Source organism: Rhinatrema bivittatum, chromosome 4, assembly GCF_901001135.1.
Source record: "Rhinatrema bivittatum chromosome 4, aRhiBiv1.1, whole genome shotgun sequence".
NCBI classification, from domain to species: domain Eukaryota; kingdom Metazoa; phylum Chordata; class Amphibia; order Gymnophiona; family Rhinatrematidae; genus Rhinatrema; species Rhinatrema bivittatum.
The window spans coordinates 190,814,121-190,834,556 of record NC_042618.1 but is presented as its reverse complement, the minus strand read 5'-3'; the positions used below and the strand labels follow the sequence as shown (position 1 = coordinate 190,834,556).

The following is a 20,436-nucleotide window of genomic DNA, read 5'->3' as shown; positions in this document are numbered from 1 at the left end:
ATATGGCGGATGGTGAACTAATGCCTGATGTTTTCTGATTATTCTGGCTGATGTTACCATTACAAGAAATACTACTTTCCATATCAAAACAGAAGTCGATTCTAATGGTTCATAGGCCAACTTCATCAACTGAGACAGAATAACATTCAGGTCCCATGGCACTGGAGGTTTCTGCACCAAAGGTTTAACTTGACATAAGCCTTTTATAAATTTTTGCACCAACAGATGAGATGACATAGGTTTATTGCCAAATATGATAAACCACTATGGTACTGAGATGTATTCTTACTGAGGATGTGGCAAGGCCCAATTCAGAAAGAGAAAGCAGAGAGGTTAATAAATGTTTGGCTTTGCATGAAAATGGTTCAAGGTATTATGTTGACAACATATGGAGAACCTCTCTCATTTAAAGCCATAGGCTCTTCTAATTGATGGCTTCCTGGCAGATACTATTATGTCCTCAATTTCTCTGGGTAAAGATAGATCTGCAATTAATGAGTGTTCAACATCTAAGCCATCAGGCTGAGGGATGGGAGATTTGGATGGAATAGACTTCCTTCTTCTTGAATTAACAAGACTAGGTCTGTCCCCAGATGAATTGGAGGACTGCTGGACAGCTGTATGTGAGGCAAACCAAATCTGCCTGGGGTAAACTGGTGCTATAAGGATTAGGGAAGTCCAATCCCTTAGTACCTTTTACACTGTTCTGGCTATCGATGGAAAAGTGTACATAAGATCTGCAATCCAATCGAGCAGGTTTGTGTCTTGAGCTAACCCGAGTTTGCTAGACAGAACTGAGCAAATTTCTCCAGCTTTCTGTTCTAATAGAAATAGGTCGATTGTTGGAAGACCCCATAAGTCGAATAGTATGTCTGCTGTTAACTGTTGCAGAGACCATTCTTGCAGATGGAAAACTCTGCTGAGACGATCCGCTAGTGTTGAAGATTCCTGGAAGATAGGTGACTTGCAAATCAGCTTGATATTTGCATGCCCTCTCTTATCCTTATTGCTTCTTGGCAGAGAGTCCATGACCCTGTGCTTCCCTATTTGTTCACATAAAATATGGCCACTTGGTTGTCAATTTGAATTAGAATGCTCTTTCCTTGAAAAAGATGCCTGAAAATCGACAGAGTATCTGATTGCTCTCTGTTCTAACAGATTGATCTGAAAATGTCTTTCTCCAAGAGGTCAAATTCCTTGGGTTTGAAAACATCCAATGTGAGCGCTCCAACCTTTTGTAGAGATGCTAAGGTTACTTGATGAGAGAGTCTGTGGAGTGGACCTCCTTTCTGAAGATGAGGGTTTAGCCACCAGTATAATTTCTGGTTCAGAGGAATAAAGTAAATTTTGTAGAAAAAACAAGGATTGAAGAAAAAAAAATACAAAGAGAGAGAGATTGAGTACATGTCCATGCTATGCTTGGTTTAAAAAAAAACAAAACACTGAGAAGGCTCACAAGGGTATTCCTGCACATGCTCAGTAGACCTAAAGAAGAGACAAATCCATTTAGTGTCACTGGATGATGTCACCCACATGTCATGGCTAATTCAGCCCAGCTTATTGACAGAAAAATTACATTTTGTAATGCAAATAGCTATGCCATGGTGGCCAACTCTGGTCCTCAAGAGCCACAAACAAGTCTGAATATGCATGAGACAGATTTGCATACAATAAGGAAAGTGCAAGCAAACTGATCTCATGCATATTGATTGTGGATATCCTGAAAAGCTGGCCTTTTAGTGGCTCTTCAGGACCGGAATTTACCACCCCTGAGCTATGCCCTGATTAAGGTTTAGCAGAATCCAAGCAACCACCAGTCGTTCTGGCAGCAGCTGGATAGAATTGGGATATTAAGATGAGAACTTGTGCAGGACCCACACTATTGCAGCTAACTGGAAACTTGGTCATGGAAAGCTAGGTGAAATGGAGATTAATGCAACCCTGAATACAAACTGAAAATGCCTGCAGGAAAGATGCAAGTTTTTGTATAATTACATACAGTTTTTTTCAAATGTATGTTTGAAAGGACACTCCCTTTCCCAAACACCCTTGTAATCAAACTAGCTAGTGCTATAATAGCAGAGTATGGTTGACCCTTGTGATCTTTGAATAAATATTTTAAAAAATGTATTATAAAAAGTATACAAATTCCTATAATTTATGTATTCATACAGTAATTGAGAATGAAATGAGTCTGCAAAATGCAGTCAAGAGCTGAATGTGCATGACAAACGTTTATTTTTGTGTAGTTATCTTTAAGTAAGCTTGCATGTTCACAGGAAAAACAAATAATTAGCAGCTTTGGCTGAAATTACCTGGTGAGAGAATATCTTTGTGCAACAGCCAGGCAAAAATCAGTTACTTTTATAAGCTGTATTTTTTCCACTTGATGTTTTTTAATACCAAAAAGCTGGTTGTGGTCAAACTATATTTACACCAGAACCTCACTACATTGATCAGATTGGATATGTATTTTTGGACTTTCCATCAATAGATTCCTAGACTTTCAAAGATAAGGTGGCAAAAACCTTTATTCAAAGTCTCTGAGCAATTTCTCTACTTCCCATCGATAGCTCAAGCATGATAGTAAACCGGTACCGTATCAACCATGGTTGGGACAAGTGTAATCTTGCACTAATCAGCAGGCAGCACTTAAGTAATTCTTGAGGCTTTCTCCTTGGAAAGGCCTAGGACTACTGCACTCACTGTGCTCCCATTTCTAATTGCATGAAGAACCAAGAGAGAATTACAGTTTGTCAATTTTTTTTCCAGCCTAAAGAAGCAGAATGAGAGCCAGCTTAGTGAAAAAGGCTATAACTTTCCAGTGGAAGATCCCTGGCTGGAATCCCAGATTAGTTCTTCCACATACTGGAGATGCTGCGTAGGTACTGTTCATAGAACTGGGGCGGTGGCAAGTGGTAGAGATGTGATCATGGTGAAAGGCAACACCAAGTGATTCCACTGAGAACCCAATGATACAGGGTTCCAGAAGGAGCCCTGGTGCATGGCTCTCGGACTCAGAACCATTGTAGCAGTGATCAGCCTAGAAACAGTGAGAGGGTGGGTCTGTTAAAATAGGGAGAAAATCCCCAGTCAGTTATGAATAAAGGCTCATGGTGCTAGAATCCCAGCACTACTGGGCCAAAAACAAAAATCCACATACGAAGGAAGGTTCTCAGTAAAAGTAGTATCCTATGGGACATGGTGCTGTAGAAATTTTTTTTTTTTTTAAAGTTGCTGATGCATGAGATAGAAGCTGTTGCTTGATTTAGGTTGTATACGTTAACTTATAGTAAGGTTAGAGTGGTTGTAAAAGTACACACTGGGGTTGAATTTAACTAGCCAATACTTAGAGGCTCCATAATCAATAAAGAGATGAAAGTTGTCCTTCATTAACAGCAAATGAAAGCTTACTAAATTCAGCCTCTGATGTACAAGTATTATCAAACAATACTTAACAAAAATCCCGATTCATGTAAGAATTATTTATACTTCTAGTGAATTTATAGTCTTTTCAAATAGTATCAACAAGATGGCGTCTTCAACCATCGTCCTCTGTGGCAAGCATGCAGAAATACAGTACATGTGAGTTCAAACCACCTCTCCTCAAAAAAAATACTACTAGTTTCAATAGCTTTCTTGTTTCCTGAGAAAAAAAATAGAGTTTTATCCAAGCACCTGTAAAACAGTCTTTGAAATGACCATCAGGAGAACATCCACTCCACTTTAATCGGTCTCCTCCAGCTCTGAATGCCTCCGTATCAGGTTAAATTTTCCAGTAGGATCTGGTATGTACCATTTCTCCCAGAGATCAGAGTAGGATGCTGTTCTTCCCCAGGGTTTAAAATGCCCATTCCAGTGTAGCAGTTTGGCAGCTTTCACAAATTGTGGGGAATACCGTTTCCCTGTACTGGAGCCTTTTAAAATAAAGACAGTAAGTGGAATATAGTTATTAAGACTAATGTGCTGTACAGCAGGAAATGAAGACAGTAACCACTCATGCAGATGTGGCATCTTAACTTTGGATTGCACAAAGTTAGAAAACCTGGTTATATGATTCAGCAGGGCCCAGGTCTAGTGAACTGCACCAAGAACCCACACAGGACAATATTCAAAGCCATTTGCACCAATAAATAGCAATTTATGTATGTAAACCAGCTGTCTGAAAACTACCTTTTCTCAATATGGCCAAAAGTACTTTGAGATGCATTTGGAGGAGCTTTTCCCATGGTGTTTTGGGCAGAACTGGAAAGTAACACACACAGATTGGATTTTCAAGTGTACCCATGTTATTTTCTGAAGGAAATTTACCCTCACAAAAAAATGTAGGTAAACATCCATGGGTACTCTGTACCCGCAGCAGGTTTCAAAATGAAAGCACTTGCATATTTTCTCTTTGAAAATTGGTAAAATAAAAGGCCCTCAGGTAAAAATGTAACTGCAAAGACTTTGTCCCAATGCAGACATCTTGATTTTTGCCCCTATGGTGACAGCAGTCAGTCTCAGCAGCTTTAGCAATAGCGCAATCAAGCTACAAAATGGTGGGGCAAAGCAGTTGGTCAATAATGAACAGCAGAGCGGTTAGAATAACTGCCCTCACCGTTCCTTCCCAGCAGCGGTTGTTGCTATTATGAAGGAACTTCCTCAGTTTAGCAATGACTAGCACACAACGTTCTTTATTCCACTCCTTTTCCCCATTCAGCCCATACCAGCCAGTAAAGGTTGCAATGCTGATAGCACATGCATGCTAGGATAAGAGGCAGGGAGCACTAAGAGACGAGAAGCTTGCAGAGCTCGCACTTACCCAGATGTCTAACGTGCCACATGGGATCTATGACAGAATGCTGTTTATAAAACACAATTAGCAGAGGGGGCGTTGTGATGCTGCCTGCCAGGGTCCTGCTGTACAAGTCTTCTCTGAAGGAAGAAAAGCAGAGTGGATGGAAAGCATAAGCCTTGAATACTTTTTGTATTTTTTTTTCCAGATAGAGCATTGCCAGTGGTAAGATACTGTATTTTATACTCTTTAATAGCTTGTTTAGAACTAATCTTTAACTTTTATCTTCAAAGTTATAAAGCTGAATTAGAAATTGGCAGTTTAGTATTTCTCCCTGAGGGACAGATGAGTTGGTAACGGAAGACTGATAATACGACTCAGTGAAAAAACTACATACAATTCAGTTTATCTAAAAACAGCGGATATACAGGTAATGTAAGGCCTCTCCCACCTCCGCCTTTCAATGAGTCTTGTGGACTGGCAGTAACCCTACAGCTGACAGACAAGGACCATCACTTTCTTCAAGACCCAACGTAAGGGTGCCTTTGAGTTGCCTGGCGGTTGTTGCTGTTTAATGAGGTGTTTTCTGCCTCCAGAGATCTCCCAGCCTTTTCCAGCCCAAGGAGCAGTGGTAGGATCCAAGCACTGGCACCCAAGTCTCCCACTGTAAAGCACACTCTATGCTTATGGCCAGGGACACACAAGAACACTTAGACTCAGTAGAAAGTATAATTTCTTTTTATTAGTCAGTATAAGTATTCTCGGGAGATGCTGGGTACTGAATGCCCTTTGTCTGACAAACTGACCAGCATCTCATCATATACATGAACTCTTACTGATGTTTTCTGACAGTGTGGCATTTCTGTCTATTCATTTCTTCCATCCAGATGGCGTGGGACTTGCGCTATGGTGACCTTAGCCCCTCCAGTATTTATTTCTCCTCTTTCTATATTTTCTCCTTCTGTTTTTTCTACTCGTACCCGTCGTTCTGCCATCTACTGTACCTGATGAATTTAAATTGTTCAGCCGAACTGAAATCTTTTTTGCTTCTTGGCTGACTCCTGGTGTTCAAGCTGCTACAAATGCCAAATGGATTCAAACTATCCGTTCTCAATTTATGCAATTTATTAACTTAACTACTGAAGGACTTAATGCTCTCAACTCTGAACTACGTGCAACTGCTGTCATGGCTCAGCAGAATCGTTTGGCTTTAGATTCAATCCTTGCCTCAAAGGGAGGTGTCTGTGTTATTATTGGCACTGCATGCTGTACCTATATTCCTACTGCTACCTATGACCATAACATGTCTTATGTTCTTCTTCTTCTGTTTTATACCTTTCCACTCCTGTCTCTGCTGCTCATTATGAGACAGTATTCCATGCAGAAACATGCCCAGTATAACAAGTATTATGAGAAAAAATAATACTTTCATACTGGTTTCTCTTTGTTGTTCTTATCTTTACTGCAACATTATTATATAATTACCTGACTCTGAAAGGTAACATATGTAGTCTTATTATCATAAGGTTTCTTTTCTTTATAATGTAGTCATTTTTGCAGCTCCACTATAGAGCTAATGGCTACCTAGTGAAACTTAGTTATGCTGTTATTATTTGTCAATTAGAGAGTGTGTGTCTGCCTATGAGTCTCATTTACTTTAGGGGGGGATCTAGAGGGATAACAACACACACACAAGGTTAGTTGTTAGCTTACACATTTAGCCCATTTGCCATAATCACTTTTCACGGTTCTGTCTTCACCTCTGGTACTTGGGTGTGCCACTTTTGCTATTTGTAAGTGGCACAAGAGGGAAATGAGAAGTATGCCTGAACAGAAAACCAACATGGAGAAGGAAATCCCCAGAAACCTCTGCTTTTCTTTAGCCTGCCTAGACTGAATGGACTCTTTCTGAGCATGATGTGCAGAATGTCCCTGGATATCTACAAAAGCAGACAAGCAGGCACCAGACAGGTGATGCCTATTCATAGGGTCACAAAGAAAAAACCACAGGGGAGCTTTAGGCACTATTCTCAAGAGTTTGTAATCAACACAGCTATAGACGTGTTGATTGTCTTGACCAGTAAGAGTTTAACATAACAAAAAACTCTCTCAAAAGCCATGGGAAATGGGCTACAAGTCCTGGATAAACTAATCAGGGATAGTTAGGGATAATCTAATCATGCATTTGACATCACAACTTATGTAAATGATTCTTTGGGCAGTCACGCAAGTCTAGAAGCTTCCACAATATTGTATGTTATCTATAAAAGAAGGATCACTTCCTGTATACGATGAGATGCTGGTCAGTTTGTCAGACAAAGGGCATTCAGTACCCAGCATCTCCCGAGAATACTTATACTGACTAATAAAAAGAAATTATACTTTCTACTGAGTCTAAGTGTTCTTGTGTGTCCCTGGCCATAAGCATAGAGTGTGCTTTACACCACACAGTAGTGCAACCCAGAAAATGACTTCATAATCTCAACCAAATTGAGCAGGATTGCAGTCAGTGACTAACAGAAGAAAGGCCTCTCTGTGAAAATGTCTACAGACATGGCAGTTACCATAATGCAGAGAGAGACTTCCTGATTTTTGTGTACTTACGCTACATCGAGCTTCATCCACTTTTCCAGCTGCTCTGTGATGTTTTGTTGTTTCCACTCTGTTAGATTAGCGACAAAGACACCAGGGCTGAAAGAGCATGTGCTGGCTTTTAAACCTAGCTTTCGGATACTCTCTTTCTTATAATCAAGAAAGCCAATGTAATTGTACTGGAGGCAAAAAGGGAGAAGAAAATTTGTTTTACTATGTTTTCTACAGTGAGAACCAACAGTGCAGGTATAACATGGCAGCTCTGAAACTATTTCAATACTACCCCCTGACTGAGCAAGCACTACCCAGGGAGGGGTTAAAACAGGGCTTCCCAGACTTATCCTACTGACCCACAGCAAAGGTTTGAAGGATATATGCAATGACTCTGTATATGATACATTTGCATACAAAGGACACCCAGTGTATGCAAATTTCTCTCATGCCTATTCAGTGTGGATATCCTGAAAACCTGACTGGCTGAGGGAGGGGTCACCCATGGGCCTTCAAGCTCCAAAGGGCAGGGGGGGGGATGAAAATTGCCATGAAAAACCTTCTGATCAGACAGTGTTAAATTCTAACTGGTTTCACCAAAGTCGAACATACCTGATTCCCTGCCCCTCGCACCAGGAATTTAGAAGAGGTTAAGTCACAGTCTTCCGAGAAGGCAGCTGCATGTCCAGGCTTCAAAGGCGTGTTGAAAAGTTCAAGGATATTGTCTGCAGAAAATGAAACCAATTAATAATGGTACAGTACAAAAATTTAGCACAATTCACTGCAGCTGGGAATGACACTGAAAGATTCACATATTACAGAAGTACAAAGTCATAGCTCCTATCCAAATTATAAGCACTCTGAAGGTTGTGTTTTTCTATTGCAGTAGCATTTTGAATAAAAGCCCTGGGAGGAGCATCTGTGGCACACTACACTTCTTGAGAAAAAATGGGATCTTGAACTGAAAAAGAAACTCTCAGAAGCTCTCCGTCTTCTCCTGCTTCCACTGATCAAAGAGAAGAGCCTGACATGGAGGCTGGGAAAAGCCTTGGTACATCAGTTCTTTTCAGTCATTACTGTACTTTGTAATTTAACCTTCACCCTTTTTTTTATGACGAAGACGGTGTGTGTAGCACTGTGTCCGTATTTCACAACAAGGCTTTCATTAGGCTACAAGACAAATATAGTGAAACTGAGCTGCTCAATTCTTTCCCTTCTCTTTTCGTTCATTAATTGTCATAGGTATAATTAATTCCAAGCAGATGGGTCTTTTTAGCCAGTAAAGGAAAATTAGTTCTTACCTGATAATTTTCATTCCTGTAGTACCACGGATCAGTCCAGACACCTGGGTTTTGCTTCTCCTCCAGCAGATGGAGACAGAGAAGGTTTTCAAAACAACCCTGCCATATATACCAAGGTGCCACCCACAGTCCCTCAGTCTTACGTAATGTCAAAGCAGAATGGAACAAAACCAAACTATACAGCTATCTTTCCATCTATAATAAGGCTTATTCAAACCCCCAACTGGGAACAGAACTTGCAGAACCAATAGAACAAGCGATAAGGCAGTACAAATATCCAGAAAAAAATCTCATACGAGCGGACTCTCCGTTACTTTAGTGTACACAGCCATGGGCGGGGCTCTGGACTGAGCCGTGGTACTACAGGAACGAACATTATCAGGTAAGAACTAATTTTCCTTTCCCTGTACATACCCGATCAGTCCAGACACCTGGGATGTACCAGAGATAACTTACCGAGGGTGGGAACCAGAGAGGCCCGCTCGGAGCACCCCTTCTCCAAATCCCCCGGAATCCGAAGCCTGAACATCCAATCTGTAATGCCTTGGAAGTCTTTGCATACTTTCGCAAGTAGCCGCCCTGCAAATTTCCTGGGGCAAGACTTGATGACATTCCGCCCAAGAAGCGGCTTGTGATCGCGTAGAATGGGCTGAACCGATAGTTTCCTTCAGCCAGCGAGCTATCGTAGTCTTTGAGGCCATACTAACTCTTTTTGGACCACTCCACAACACAAAGAGATGGTCCGATACACGGAAAGGATTCATAACCTCTAGATATCGGATCAGAACCCTGTGTACATCCAATTTCCGTAAATCCTTTGCCACAAGATCTGATTGGTCCACTTCTGAGAATGCGGGAAGCTCAATTGACTGATTCAAGTGAAAAGAAGACATCACCTTTGGGAGAAAGGAGGGAACCGTCTGGAAGGACACACCTGAATCTGAAATTTGCAAGAAAGGTTCCCTGCACGACAACGTCTGCAATTCAGACACCCGACGTGCCGACGAAATCGCAACCAAAAATACCACCTTCAGCGAGAGATCCTTCAGCGTTGTCCGCTTTATAGGCTCAAAAGGCGGTGCACACAAGGACGAAAGTACCCAATTGAGGTTCCAGGAAGGACACGGATGGCGAAGCGGTGGCCGTTGCACTCAGATGTGGTGCGTTTTCTTCGCCCCTCGAAGAAAACGCACCACATCTGAGTGCAACGCCACTGCTACCCCCTGGACCTTACCTCGGAGGCAACTGAGCGCCGCAACCTGTCCTCGAAGGGAACTACAAGAAAGACTCTTAGAAGGACCGGCTTGAAGAAAACCTAGAATGTCTGAGACTGACGCCCGCGTAGGATCCACCGCGAGATTCGCACACCAGACTTCAAAAACTTTCCAGACTCTGACATAAGCTAGGGAAGTAAACTGTTTTCGTGACCTCAACAACATGGCCACCACTGCGTCTGAATAACCTTTATTTATCAAAGGGGCATGGGATAAACACTGTGGATCCATAAAGTCTAGAGGATGTGAATGAAGAGAAGAGGCATGGGGGTGGCTTGCGGGAATGACGGCTACTACCTGGAGATAATACCTTTATTCAATAAACATACACATGGTTAATGCGACTCCAACATTGCTCTATGCTTCAACGGCAAGAGGAAATGTGGAAAATAGCATTTGCATTCACAAAAAAGTGGGGTGTAGCTTGCTTGTTACGGCGGTTACTACCCCAAACCAAATAATGCCTGACACTTCACTTTCACTGCATATCCAGCATAGCTCACTGCTTCAACAGCAGGGGGATGAAGAAAAGATGATTTATAGTCAGACAACAACCACCAAGGACTGAATTACATAGTCTGGATAAGCAAATAAGCATGGGTGTAGCTTGCTTGTTACTGCGGTTACTACCCCGAATCAATTAAGCATGATACTTCACTCAGAATACATATCCAGCGCAGCTCACTGCTTCAACGGCAGGGGGGAATGAAGTAAAGTGGAATTATATTCAGACAACCAACAAGGACTGAATTGCACAGGCTGGGTAAACAAATAAGCATGGAAGTAGCTTGCTTATTGCGGAAGTTACTACCCCAAACCAATTAAGCTAGATACTTCACTTAGATGCAGCTCCAGCACTACTCTCTACAGCAATGGCGGGTGTGGAAGTGAAATAGAACCAAAAAGTTACTAAGGGCCAAGAGAAACAGATAAGTATGAGAAAAAAATAAGTGTGAAAGCTTGCTGGGCAGACTGGATGGGCCGTTTGGTCTTCTTCTGTCGTCATTTCTATGTTTCTATTCTTCAGCCGCTGCCTCTCAAAAGCCATGCCACTAGACAGAAGCGATCCACCTCTTCCAAACAGACGGGGCCTTGACAAAGAAGAGCTGCGGACTCCCAAAATCGTAGGGGTTCTGCAGTGGCCAGATTGAGCAGATCCGCAAACCATGGACGCCTCAGCCACTCTGGAGCTACTAGAATCACCTCTGCCGGATGGAGCTCTATTCGCCGGATCACCTTGCCTATCAACGGCCAGGGAGGAAACACAAACAGTAAAATGTTCGTCGGCCAGGGAAGGACCAGGGCATCGACCCCCTCAACTCCTGTCTCTCTGCGCAGACTGTAGAATCGTGAAGCCTTGGCATTCTTGAATGTGGGTATCAGATCCATGCATGGTGTGCCCCACCAATTGAGGATGAGCTGAAAAGCCACATCGGCCAACTCCCACTCTCTGGGATCGAGATGGTGATGATTGAGGAAGACTGCCTGTATGTTGTCTACACCGGCAATGTGAGATGCCGCAATGCTGACTAGATGCTGTTCCGCCCAGTTCATCAACTGTTGCGCCTCCGTCGAAACAGGGAGACTCTTGGTTCCTCCCTGGCGATTGATATAGGCCACCGTAGTTGCATTGTCTGACAAGACTCTGACAGACTTCCCCCGAAGGAGCGGGAGGAAGGCTTGCAATGCCAGAGCCACTGCTCTGGTCTCCAAGCGGATGATTGACCACTGAGACTGTTCTCTGGACCACTGCCCCTTACCGACGTCCCCTGACAAACAGCTCCCCAGCCTGAGAGACTGGCATCCGTGGTGACTACCATCCAGTCGGGCATTACCAGGGGAACTCCATGATCCAGATGTTCCGAGACAAGCCATCAGTCGAGACTGACTCTCGCAGAGTCTGTAAGCAGAAGCTGTAGGTGAAACTGTTCTGACACCGGATTCCAGCGGGACAGCAATGCTGATTGTAAGGGACGCATATGAGCGAAGGCCCAGGGTACCAATTCCAGAGTGGACGTCATGGATCCCAAGACTTTCAAATAATCTCTCACCCTGGGCATCCGCATGGACAACAGGTCCCTCATCTGTCCCTGAAGCTTGACTACCCGTTCTGTGGTGAGGAACACTCTCCCCTGTTCCGTATCAAACAGGGCTCCCAGGAACTCCAGAGACTGTGAAGGGACCAGACGACTCTTGGCAAGGTTGACCACCCAGCCAAGTGATCGCAAGAGTTGTAGCACCGGCTGATAGCTGCCCGACACAGAGCCTTGGATTTTGCCCAAATCAGCCAATCATCCAGGTAGGGATGCACTAACAAGCTCTCCCTCCGGAGTTGTGCTGCAACCACCACTATCACCTTGGTGAACGTTCTGGAAGCGGTTGCAAGTCTGAAAGGCAGAGCCCGAAACTGATAGTGATGTCCCAGGATGCAGAACCTGAGGAACTTCTAGTGTGACGACCGGATGCCTATATGGAGATATACTTCCGTGAGATCCAGAGACGCCAGGAACTCTCCTTGTCGCACAGAGGCAATGACTGACCGAAGAGTCTCCATTGTGAAGCGTGGTACCCGAAGGCATCTGCTGACTCTTTTGAGATCTAAGATTGGTCGGAAAGTTCCTTCCTTTTTGGGGACTATGAAGTAAATGGAATAGCGGCCCCTGCGTTGTTCCACGGACGGAACAGGTGTTATAGCCCCCAAGCCCAGAAGACGCCGGAGCGTGCCTTGTACAGCCTCTTGTTTTTCTCGGTATGCACAAGGAGAGATCAGGAACTTGTCCCAACGATGCTGTACAAAATCTAAAGCGTAACCTTGACTTATCAGGGTGAGGACCCACTGGTCCTACGTTAGTTTGGTCCATTCCTCGAAGAAGAGCGATAGTCTGGCTCCCACGCTTGGTACTTTGTGACTGACGGGACCTGAGGAAGACTGACGGGACCTGAGGAAGGGACCAGCGGTATCTCATTGTGAGGCCTTAGCCCCCGCGGTCGACGGAGGGTTACCTGGCCTGCCAAAACGTCTGCCTCAAAAGAACTGAGACTACGGCTGTTGCCTGTTGGAACTTGGGTGACAGGACGAACCAGACGACCGTGCCGGTCGAGGTCTCCTACTGCCACGGAACAGAGACCGAGCTGCAAACGATCCTCGTGACTTGGGCCTATCCTCCGGTAGTTTATGAACCTTGTTCTCACCCAGAGATTGGATCATGTCCTCCAATTCCTTGCTGAACAACAACTTTCCTTTAAAAGGAAGGGAACAGAGGTGTGCCTTGTAAGAAATATCCGCAGCCCAATTCCGAAGCTAGAGGAGCCTGCTCACGGAAACAGAGGATCTGCGCCGCAGGTCGTAGAGAGCATCCGCACTATATGCAATAACCGCCTCCAGCTGGTTCACCTGGATAGCCTCCTCCTAATGAGGTCGCATGGCTTGGAGTTGCTGGGCCCAGCGAAGACCCATATACAGCGCAAAATTACTGCACATCGCTGCTCGGACCCCCAGCACGGACACCTCAAACACTTTCTTGAGCTGTAACTCCAGTTTTCTGTCCTGCAAGTCCTTGAGGGCCGTCGCTCCCGTAACTGGGATAGTGGACTTCTTGGTGACAGCAGACACCACTGCATCCACCTTTGGAACTCTCAGCAGATCTAAGGCCTCCTCTGGCAGGGGATATAGATTGTCCATCGCTTTACTGACTTTCAACCCCAAATCTGGAGTGTCCCAGTCTCGAAATAGAAGATCTGTTGCCGAGAAATGGAAAGGAAAGGAAATGGCAGGACCCTTGAGACCCAACAATACCGGATCCATCACCCCCAACTGAGACTCCGCCTGCTGGGCTTCCAAGCCTAATTCCCCCAGGATGCCCGGGATAAGCGGATTCAACTCCTCTTTCTTAAAGGGACAAACCACCTTTGAATCATCTTCCAGCACTTGAACTCCCCGGTTTAAGTTTGGCTGAGGGTCAGGGTCTCCGTCTGCCCCCCCCGAGGGCTGGGACTGGGGATCTGGAGCCTCCTGCGAAGAGGAGTCCGAGTCCATCTCAGTTTGCCCCGAACGCAAGGACCGCTTGCCCTTAGGTGACTCGGCCCCCATTCTGGAGCCAGAGCGCTTCCGGGACCTCTTGTGTGATGGTGTCAACAGTCTTCTCGGCAGCCTGCCTTCTCCCTGTCTTCTTGGCTTTAAAAGCCTTGTGCATCAGCAGCACAAACTCGGAAGAAAAGGAGAAGTCCGACGAGGAATCCACAGCCCCCTCAGGGCTATCCTCGACTATGGGAGAGGCTGGGCCTGTGGAAGCGCCCCCCCCCCCCCCAAAGACATTTGCTGTGGAGATAGCGAAGGGGGTAAAATCCCCTCCCCCATTGCGTTCCGTGTGACTGCCTGCAGCGATCCTAAAATGGCCGCCGCTCATGCGCTTACCAGGAGCGGCTCAGCTGACCCTGTACAACTCGTCCGGGACGGCGTGGCCAACTGTGGGGCTCGAATCCGACCCTCCCGAGGTGAAACGAAAGGTCCTTCGCCACCTTGCGAGCAGGGAGCACAGAGGCCTTCGCTCGAGAGACGTCCACGCGGTAGGAGGAGCCCTGGGGCATGATCAGGCCAGCGAAAGCTAAAGTGGCCCAACGCTGTGAAAAGAACTGGCGAAAAAGTAAGAAAACGGCGGCACAGCTCGGCAGGGGACCAAGGGAAAGTACAGGAGAGCCGGCGCGGCAAAAAGTACAAAATTAAATTTTTTTTTTTTTTTTTTTTTTTTAAATTAAAGCAAACCTGCTCCATCGCTGTCCTTGGTTCTGGACAGCTCCTGTTCCCGCTGGGGTGAGTGAGCCGGGCTCCCCGGTATCACCCAATGCTGCTTATCAAATGTGACAGGGCCCTCGACCCTTCTCAGCAGCTGCCTCGACCAGGGAGGATGGTCCCCTCAGGATATGGCAAACCCCCTGGGAGACTGACAGGCCTTCACAATTTCCTTCTTTCCTCTTTTTTTTTGTTTTTTTTTAAACAAAGAAAGGACCACAAGCCCCTAAATTGCTAAACTAATCCTGACTCACTAAATTCTATTTTTTTTTTTTTAATCAGAAGAGACTGTGGGTTTTGCACCTCCGCCATCTGCTGGAGACAGAGTAAGACTGAGGGACTGTGGGTGGCACCTTGGTATATATGGCAGGATTGTTTTGAAAAACTTCTCTGTCTCCATCTGCTGGAGGGGAGGCAAAACCCAGGTGTCTGGACTGATCTGGGTACGTACAGGGAATCAATAATTCAAGGTGCTATTATTCACTTTCTCCACCCACACAGCACCGCCACCTATCTGAACACATTGGGTCAGGCAGAGTGAAAGGTATTTCTTCTTTTCTTTCTGCCTTTAGGTAAAATGCAGAGTGAATATAGTCCAGAGAGTGCAATTATGGAGAGCTGTTACCTTGCACGATCACATCATCATCCATGTATATCACCTTCTCTGCATCCGGCACCAAATTAGGCAGGTAAAATCTTGCAAAGGTTAACTGGTAGAACACAGAATATTAGTCAAAATCAATAGCTGATATAACAAATTAGTGTGCTCTGTTTTTTTTACATCCAAAAATCTTATATATAAACTGTTCCAAAGCATATGAAAAAAAAAATCAAACCTACACAAAGTTAAAAAGAATGCAGATTATCTATATAGGAGATATACATGTACAGTCACACGCATATTATAAAATAATTCGGATATTTTATAAAATGTTTATTACAAGGACAGTCACACTAAAATTAGCCAATTACAGTTATAAAATGAAATTTTTCATCTATTTAGTATATGGCAATCTACCTTTGTCTCTTCGTTTTATAAATGTGCCCTCTACAGTATTTTTGGACAGAATATTAAATGTTTAAAAATCTGGAATCTGCTCAATAATCCCACTGCACCTTCCCAGAGCTATGAATTTACCCCTTTCTTCCCAATAAACAAGCATACAGGATGTAGAGAAACAGTATAGAAAGCAGCCCGGAGGGATCATATTTAAAATACATGTCACCCCTATTGCTAGGGTCAACATGTGCACAATGATTTGGATCTCTGATTTTATACCACTCACCTTCTTAACTCTGAATTGTCTGGAATTTACATTACCTATCTTGTAAGCCCTAGCAACAAATACTGTAAAGTATGAAGCTCTAAACCCTCCCCACCCCCACAAAAATATCAGGGGATAGTAAAACTAAATAAAGATACAAATCTTACAAATATTCCCCCACTCCAAATATGGGAGCTTTCCTTAATTAGAATCAAATTGCTCCCTCTTTTAGGACCTACAAAAGGCTCTTGGAAGGACTGTGAGTGCATTATTCTGCATGGCAATTCATCCCTGCACGGTACTGACAGCAGACAGGATGCAGGAGCACTTACTGGTTTTATGGATTCTGGCTGATCAGGATCTACCCGTACTTTCCCTTCCAAAATATGAGGATCAAAATCTAAGATTTTATATTTCAGGTTTTTCAGCTCAGTACTACTAAGCCATGCTCTGAAAAAGGATAAGAGATGGTACATCAGAATGCGGCTTTTGGCAAACCATAGTTAAGAGGGGGGAAAACCACAGTCTTCTTGATGTTTTATTAGTTGTTTTTGCCAGCTTACAGTAGGAAAGAATAATTATTTGCCTTCATTCAAACAGGGATCCACTGCCTGCACCTTGCAAACGCATGCCACGCCTTTGTGGCGATTTCTTTCCACAGAGAAAAAAATAATAATAATAGCAGCAGCTGCAGCTAGAAATGAGGTAGGCAAAAATGTATTTATTTACTAGTATTTTATTTATATTCTGCTTCTGCAGGTATTTCAAAGCAGATTGTATTCAGGTATTATAAACTGGCCTGTGTTTACAGACTTCTAGGAGTGGAAATAGAGGTTTAAAAAAATGTAGAAATCCAAAGTTCTTGTTACATTTCAAATTTGTACCTTGTGTTTCTGTGAACAATGCAGAGCGGTTTATCAGAAATACAACTCAAAAAAGATATAATTGCGATGGAGAAGGTACAGAGAAGGGCTACCAAAATGATAAGGGGAATGGAACAGCTCCCCTATGAGGAAAGGCTGAAGAGGTTAGGACTTTTCAGCTTGGAGAAGAAATGGCTGAGGGGGAATATGAGAGAGGTGTTTAAAATCATGAGAGGTCTAGAACGGGTAGATGTGAATCAGTTTTTTACTCTTTCAGATAATAGAAAGACTAGGGGCACTCCATGAAGTTAGCATGGGGCACATTTAAAACTAATCGGAGAAAGTTCTTTTTTACTCAACGCACAATTAAATTCTGGAATTTGTTGCCAGAGGATGTGGTTAGTGAAGTTAGTATAGCTGTGTTTAATAAAGGATTGGATAAGTTCTTGGAGGAGAAGTCCATTACCTGCTATTAATTAAGTTGACTTAGAAAATAGAAACTGCTATTACTAGCAACAATAGCATGGAATAGACTTAGTTTTTGGGTACTTGCCAGGTTCTTATGGCCTGGATTGGCCACTGTTGGAGACAGATGCTAGGCTTGATGGACCCTTGGTCTGACCCAGTATGGCATGTTCTTATGTTCTTACAATAAAACACAACAAAGCAGAGCCATGCTATAACTACAAACACACAACTGTGCCACAAGGCAGAACATGGTGCGAGGGGAATCCTAATCCATTCAACCCCTTCAATTTCGGAGGTCCTATCATTTGTTAGAAAGGATTCAGCCCGTCAGAAAATCAGCCTCTAGGTACCAAGGGTTGATAGAATAGGGTCTATGGTTAGTGAATTGAGACGCTGAACTATGAAGCAGGACTCCTCCTTTTATGCATGTTCCAATTCTCTCTGCTCTGTAAGACCTTCAACAGGTCACTTCATCTCCCTGTGCCTCAAGTTTACCCAACAGCAGCCCCATTTCTCTCCTTTCCTCTTCCAAAGCTCTAATGCAGTCCTGATGACTTGCCAGACCATCCAGCTCAGAGGTTAGCTCTACATGTGCTTCTGAAGCACTGCACTGTAAAGCATGTTAGGATCCCATAACAGAATACATAAATCCCAATTATTATTCATAATATTAATATGGCTGTGGCTCAAAGTCATTACATTTTATAATTGCTTCTGCCTCGACAGGCAGCTTACAGTTATTTCACTTATATCTCACCTGTCACAAGTGGTTAAATTCATTCAGCAGTTTAAAACAAAACAAGCCCCTGTAGGATACACTCTTCATCTATTACAGCATAAATATTTGCAACATTATTTTGTTAATTGAGAAGATTTGCCAAGAACTCCCTCAGATTTCATTAGCTTTGGCAGGCTGTGCAGTTAGAGTTAGCTGCTTCCTTGGGAAATAAATTGTCCTTGTTTAATGAGGTGTGAGAGATGGAAACAGTGAAAAAGTGCCATCTACCTTCAGCAAAAGTACATCAGCCTTAGACCTTTTGCTTCAAAACTGGTACAAAGAAAAAAAAGAACTAGGCCGAGCTAAATATTTGACAATGTTAATCATTACCAGTCACAGGCAGGGGTGTATTCCTTCTTCTGTGAGGGCATCAAGGTCGTGTCCGTTATTAAAGAAAGAGTCTTTAGGTCCGACCAATTTTAATAATTATCGGCTAGCATCGAATTCACGGTTTGTGATAAAGATTATTGAAAAAGTAGTGGCAGCACAGTTGAATGATTTTTTTTTTTGGATAAATCTATCGCGTTGCAACTGAGACAGTCAGATTTTCCCCATTGGGTTCTGGACAGAAAGATCATTAGTAGCCTTAAATGAAAGAATGCACTCATGTGGTGATTCACATGAATGCGGCTTTTGATGATACTAAAATCTGCAACAAAATGGACACACTTGAGGCAACAGACAAAATGAGAAGTGATCACATACTTGGCAGTTGAGATTCAATACAGAAAAATGCAAAGTCATGCATTTGAGGTGTAGAATTCCAAAGGAACTGTATGAGATCGTGGGAGAGAAGCTGATGTGCACCAAACAAGAGACATACTTGGGGGAAATAGCATCTAATGATCTCAAGATAGCAAAATAGTGTAGCAAGGTGGGGACGAGAGCCAGAAAAATGCTGGGCGAATTGAATACGGGGCATAGTGTAACACTTAATTGAATTTGGGAGGCATAGTATACAAGACATTATTGAATTCGGATCAAATTTAAAAAAAAAAAAATCAATCATATTAAGGTATCAGCTGTCTATTGAATAATTACCTCATCTGATATTAGGATATACAAATTTATTTTACATACATTATTTTAATGGTGAGGGATTGTTTTAGCATGTGGTGTTTATGGTGTGAATGTGTATGTATAAGGTTATGATTGGGAGTGTGAATTTTTATTATACATAATAGGGGTGGGTCTGTTAAAGGGCAAGTATACTATATTTGTGGACATTGTAATAATTTGTCTATATATGTAATACATATAAGGACTGGTTTTTAAGACTTTTGTACTATTATCTTGTTATATTCGTTTGAAATAAAAATTGTACTTATTTATTCATTTGGGGTTCTGCTTTGGTACCTCTGTTTATGTTGGGTGGGATGCATAGGGAGGCATAACCAGCAGAAAAAAAAAAAAAGGAGAAAATGCCTCTCTCCAGATCATTGGTGAGATCTGGATTACTGTGTCTAGTTCTGGAGACCATACCTTAGAAAGGACATAGGGAGGCCAGAGGAAGTCCAAAGAAAGGCAACTAAAATGATGTGTGTGCATCTGAAGCCATAAAGCATGAGATTTGAATATCTAAAAATGTATATCCTAGAGGAGAGGAGAGATGGGGTAGGACACAATAGACATTTAAATACCTGACAGGTAATTAAGCATGCACAAAAAGCAAACCTTTTTCAAAGGAAAGTAAGCTGTGGACCTAGAGTGCATAATACGAAGCTCCAAATTGGTTGACTCAGGACCATCAGAAAATATGTTTTCATAGAAAGAGTGGTGGATACCTGGAATGCTCTCCCAGTAGAAGTGGTGGAAAGAAAACAGTATCGGAATTAAAAAAAAAAAAAAAAGACAAGGGATAAACACAAAGGATTCCTAGGATGGTAATGATAACTTAACACAGAGAGGCCATTACAAACCTAAACAGAAGACACAGGGGTAACCTGCACAGAACAGTAACTACAAACCTGAAAAATCTTGCTGGGCAGACAGGCTGGGCCACTTGTGTTGGACTGTGATATTTAAAAACAGAGTTTTAACTGATCCTTAGATAGAGGGCTTTAGATGCAGATTATTATTTATTAAGGGCGAGGATGGGTGCCCTGTTTTGTTTTTAAGATGCGGGTTTTGATTTGTGTATTTTACATCAGTATGTATGGTTTTCAATTGCTATTTGTATTATTGTCTTATGTGGTTTTGGACTATAAACTGCTATGATATGAATGACTGTACATCAAATATTATTAAACTTAAACAGAATAATTCTAGATAAAATGGAAATCACACTTAGTGAATTTGATGCAAGAATCAGTTTTCCTATGAAAATAAACAAGAGGTT

At 43.0% G+C, this 20,436-nt stretch overlaps 1 protein-coding gene across 2 annotated transcripts in view; it reads right to left on the bottom strand.

The window, feature by feature from the left end:
* Window positions 1-2,215: 2,215 nt before the first annotated feature.
* GLT8D1 (glycosyltransferase 8 domain containing 1) overlaps window positions 2,216-20,436 on the bottom strand; it is a 34,377-nt gene continuing 16,156 nt past the window's right edge. For both annotated transcript variants that reach the window (XM_029599443.1, XM_029599441.1), the window contains exons 5-10: window positions 16,322-16,439; window positions 15,350-15,434; window positions 7,973-8,085; window positions 7,382-7,548; window positions 4,805-4,917; window positions 2,216-3,917 (exon numbers count right to left, since the gene is read on the bottom strand). In XM_029599443.1, coding sequence (XP_029455303.1) covers window positions 3,727-3,917; window positions 4,805-4,917; window positions 7,382-7,548; window positions 7,973-8,085; window positions 15,350-15,434; window positions 16,322-16,439 — 787 coding nt within the window. In that variant the 3' untranslated portion in view covers window positions 2,216-3,726. The remainder of the gene's footprint in view (window positions 3,918-4,804; window positions 4,918-7,381; window positions 7,549-7,972; window positions 8,086-15,349; window positions 15,435-16,321; window positions 16,440-20,436) is intronic.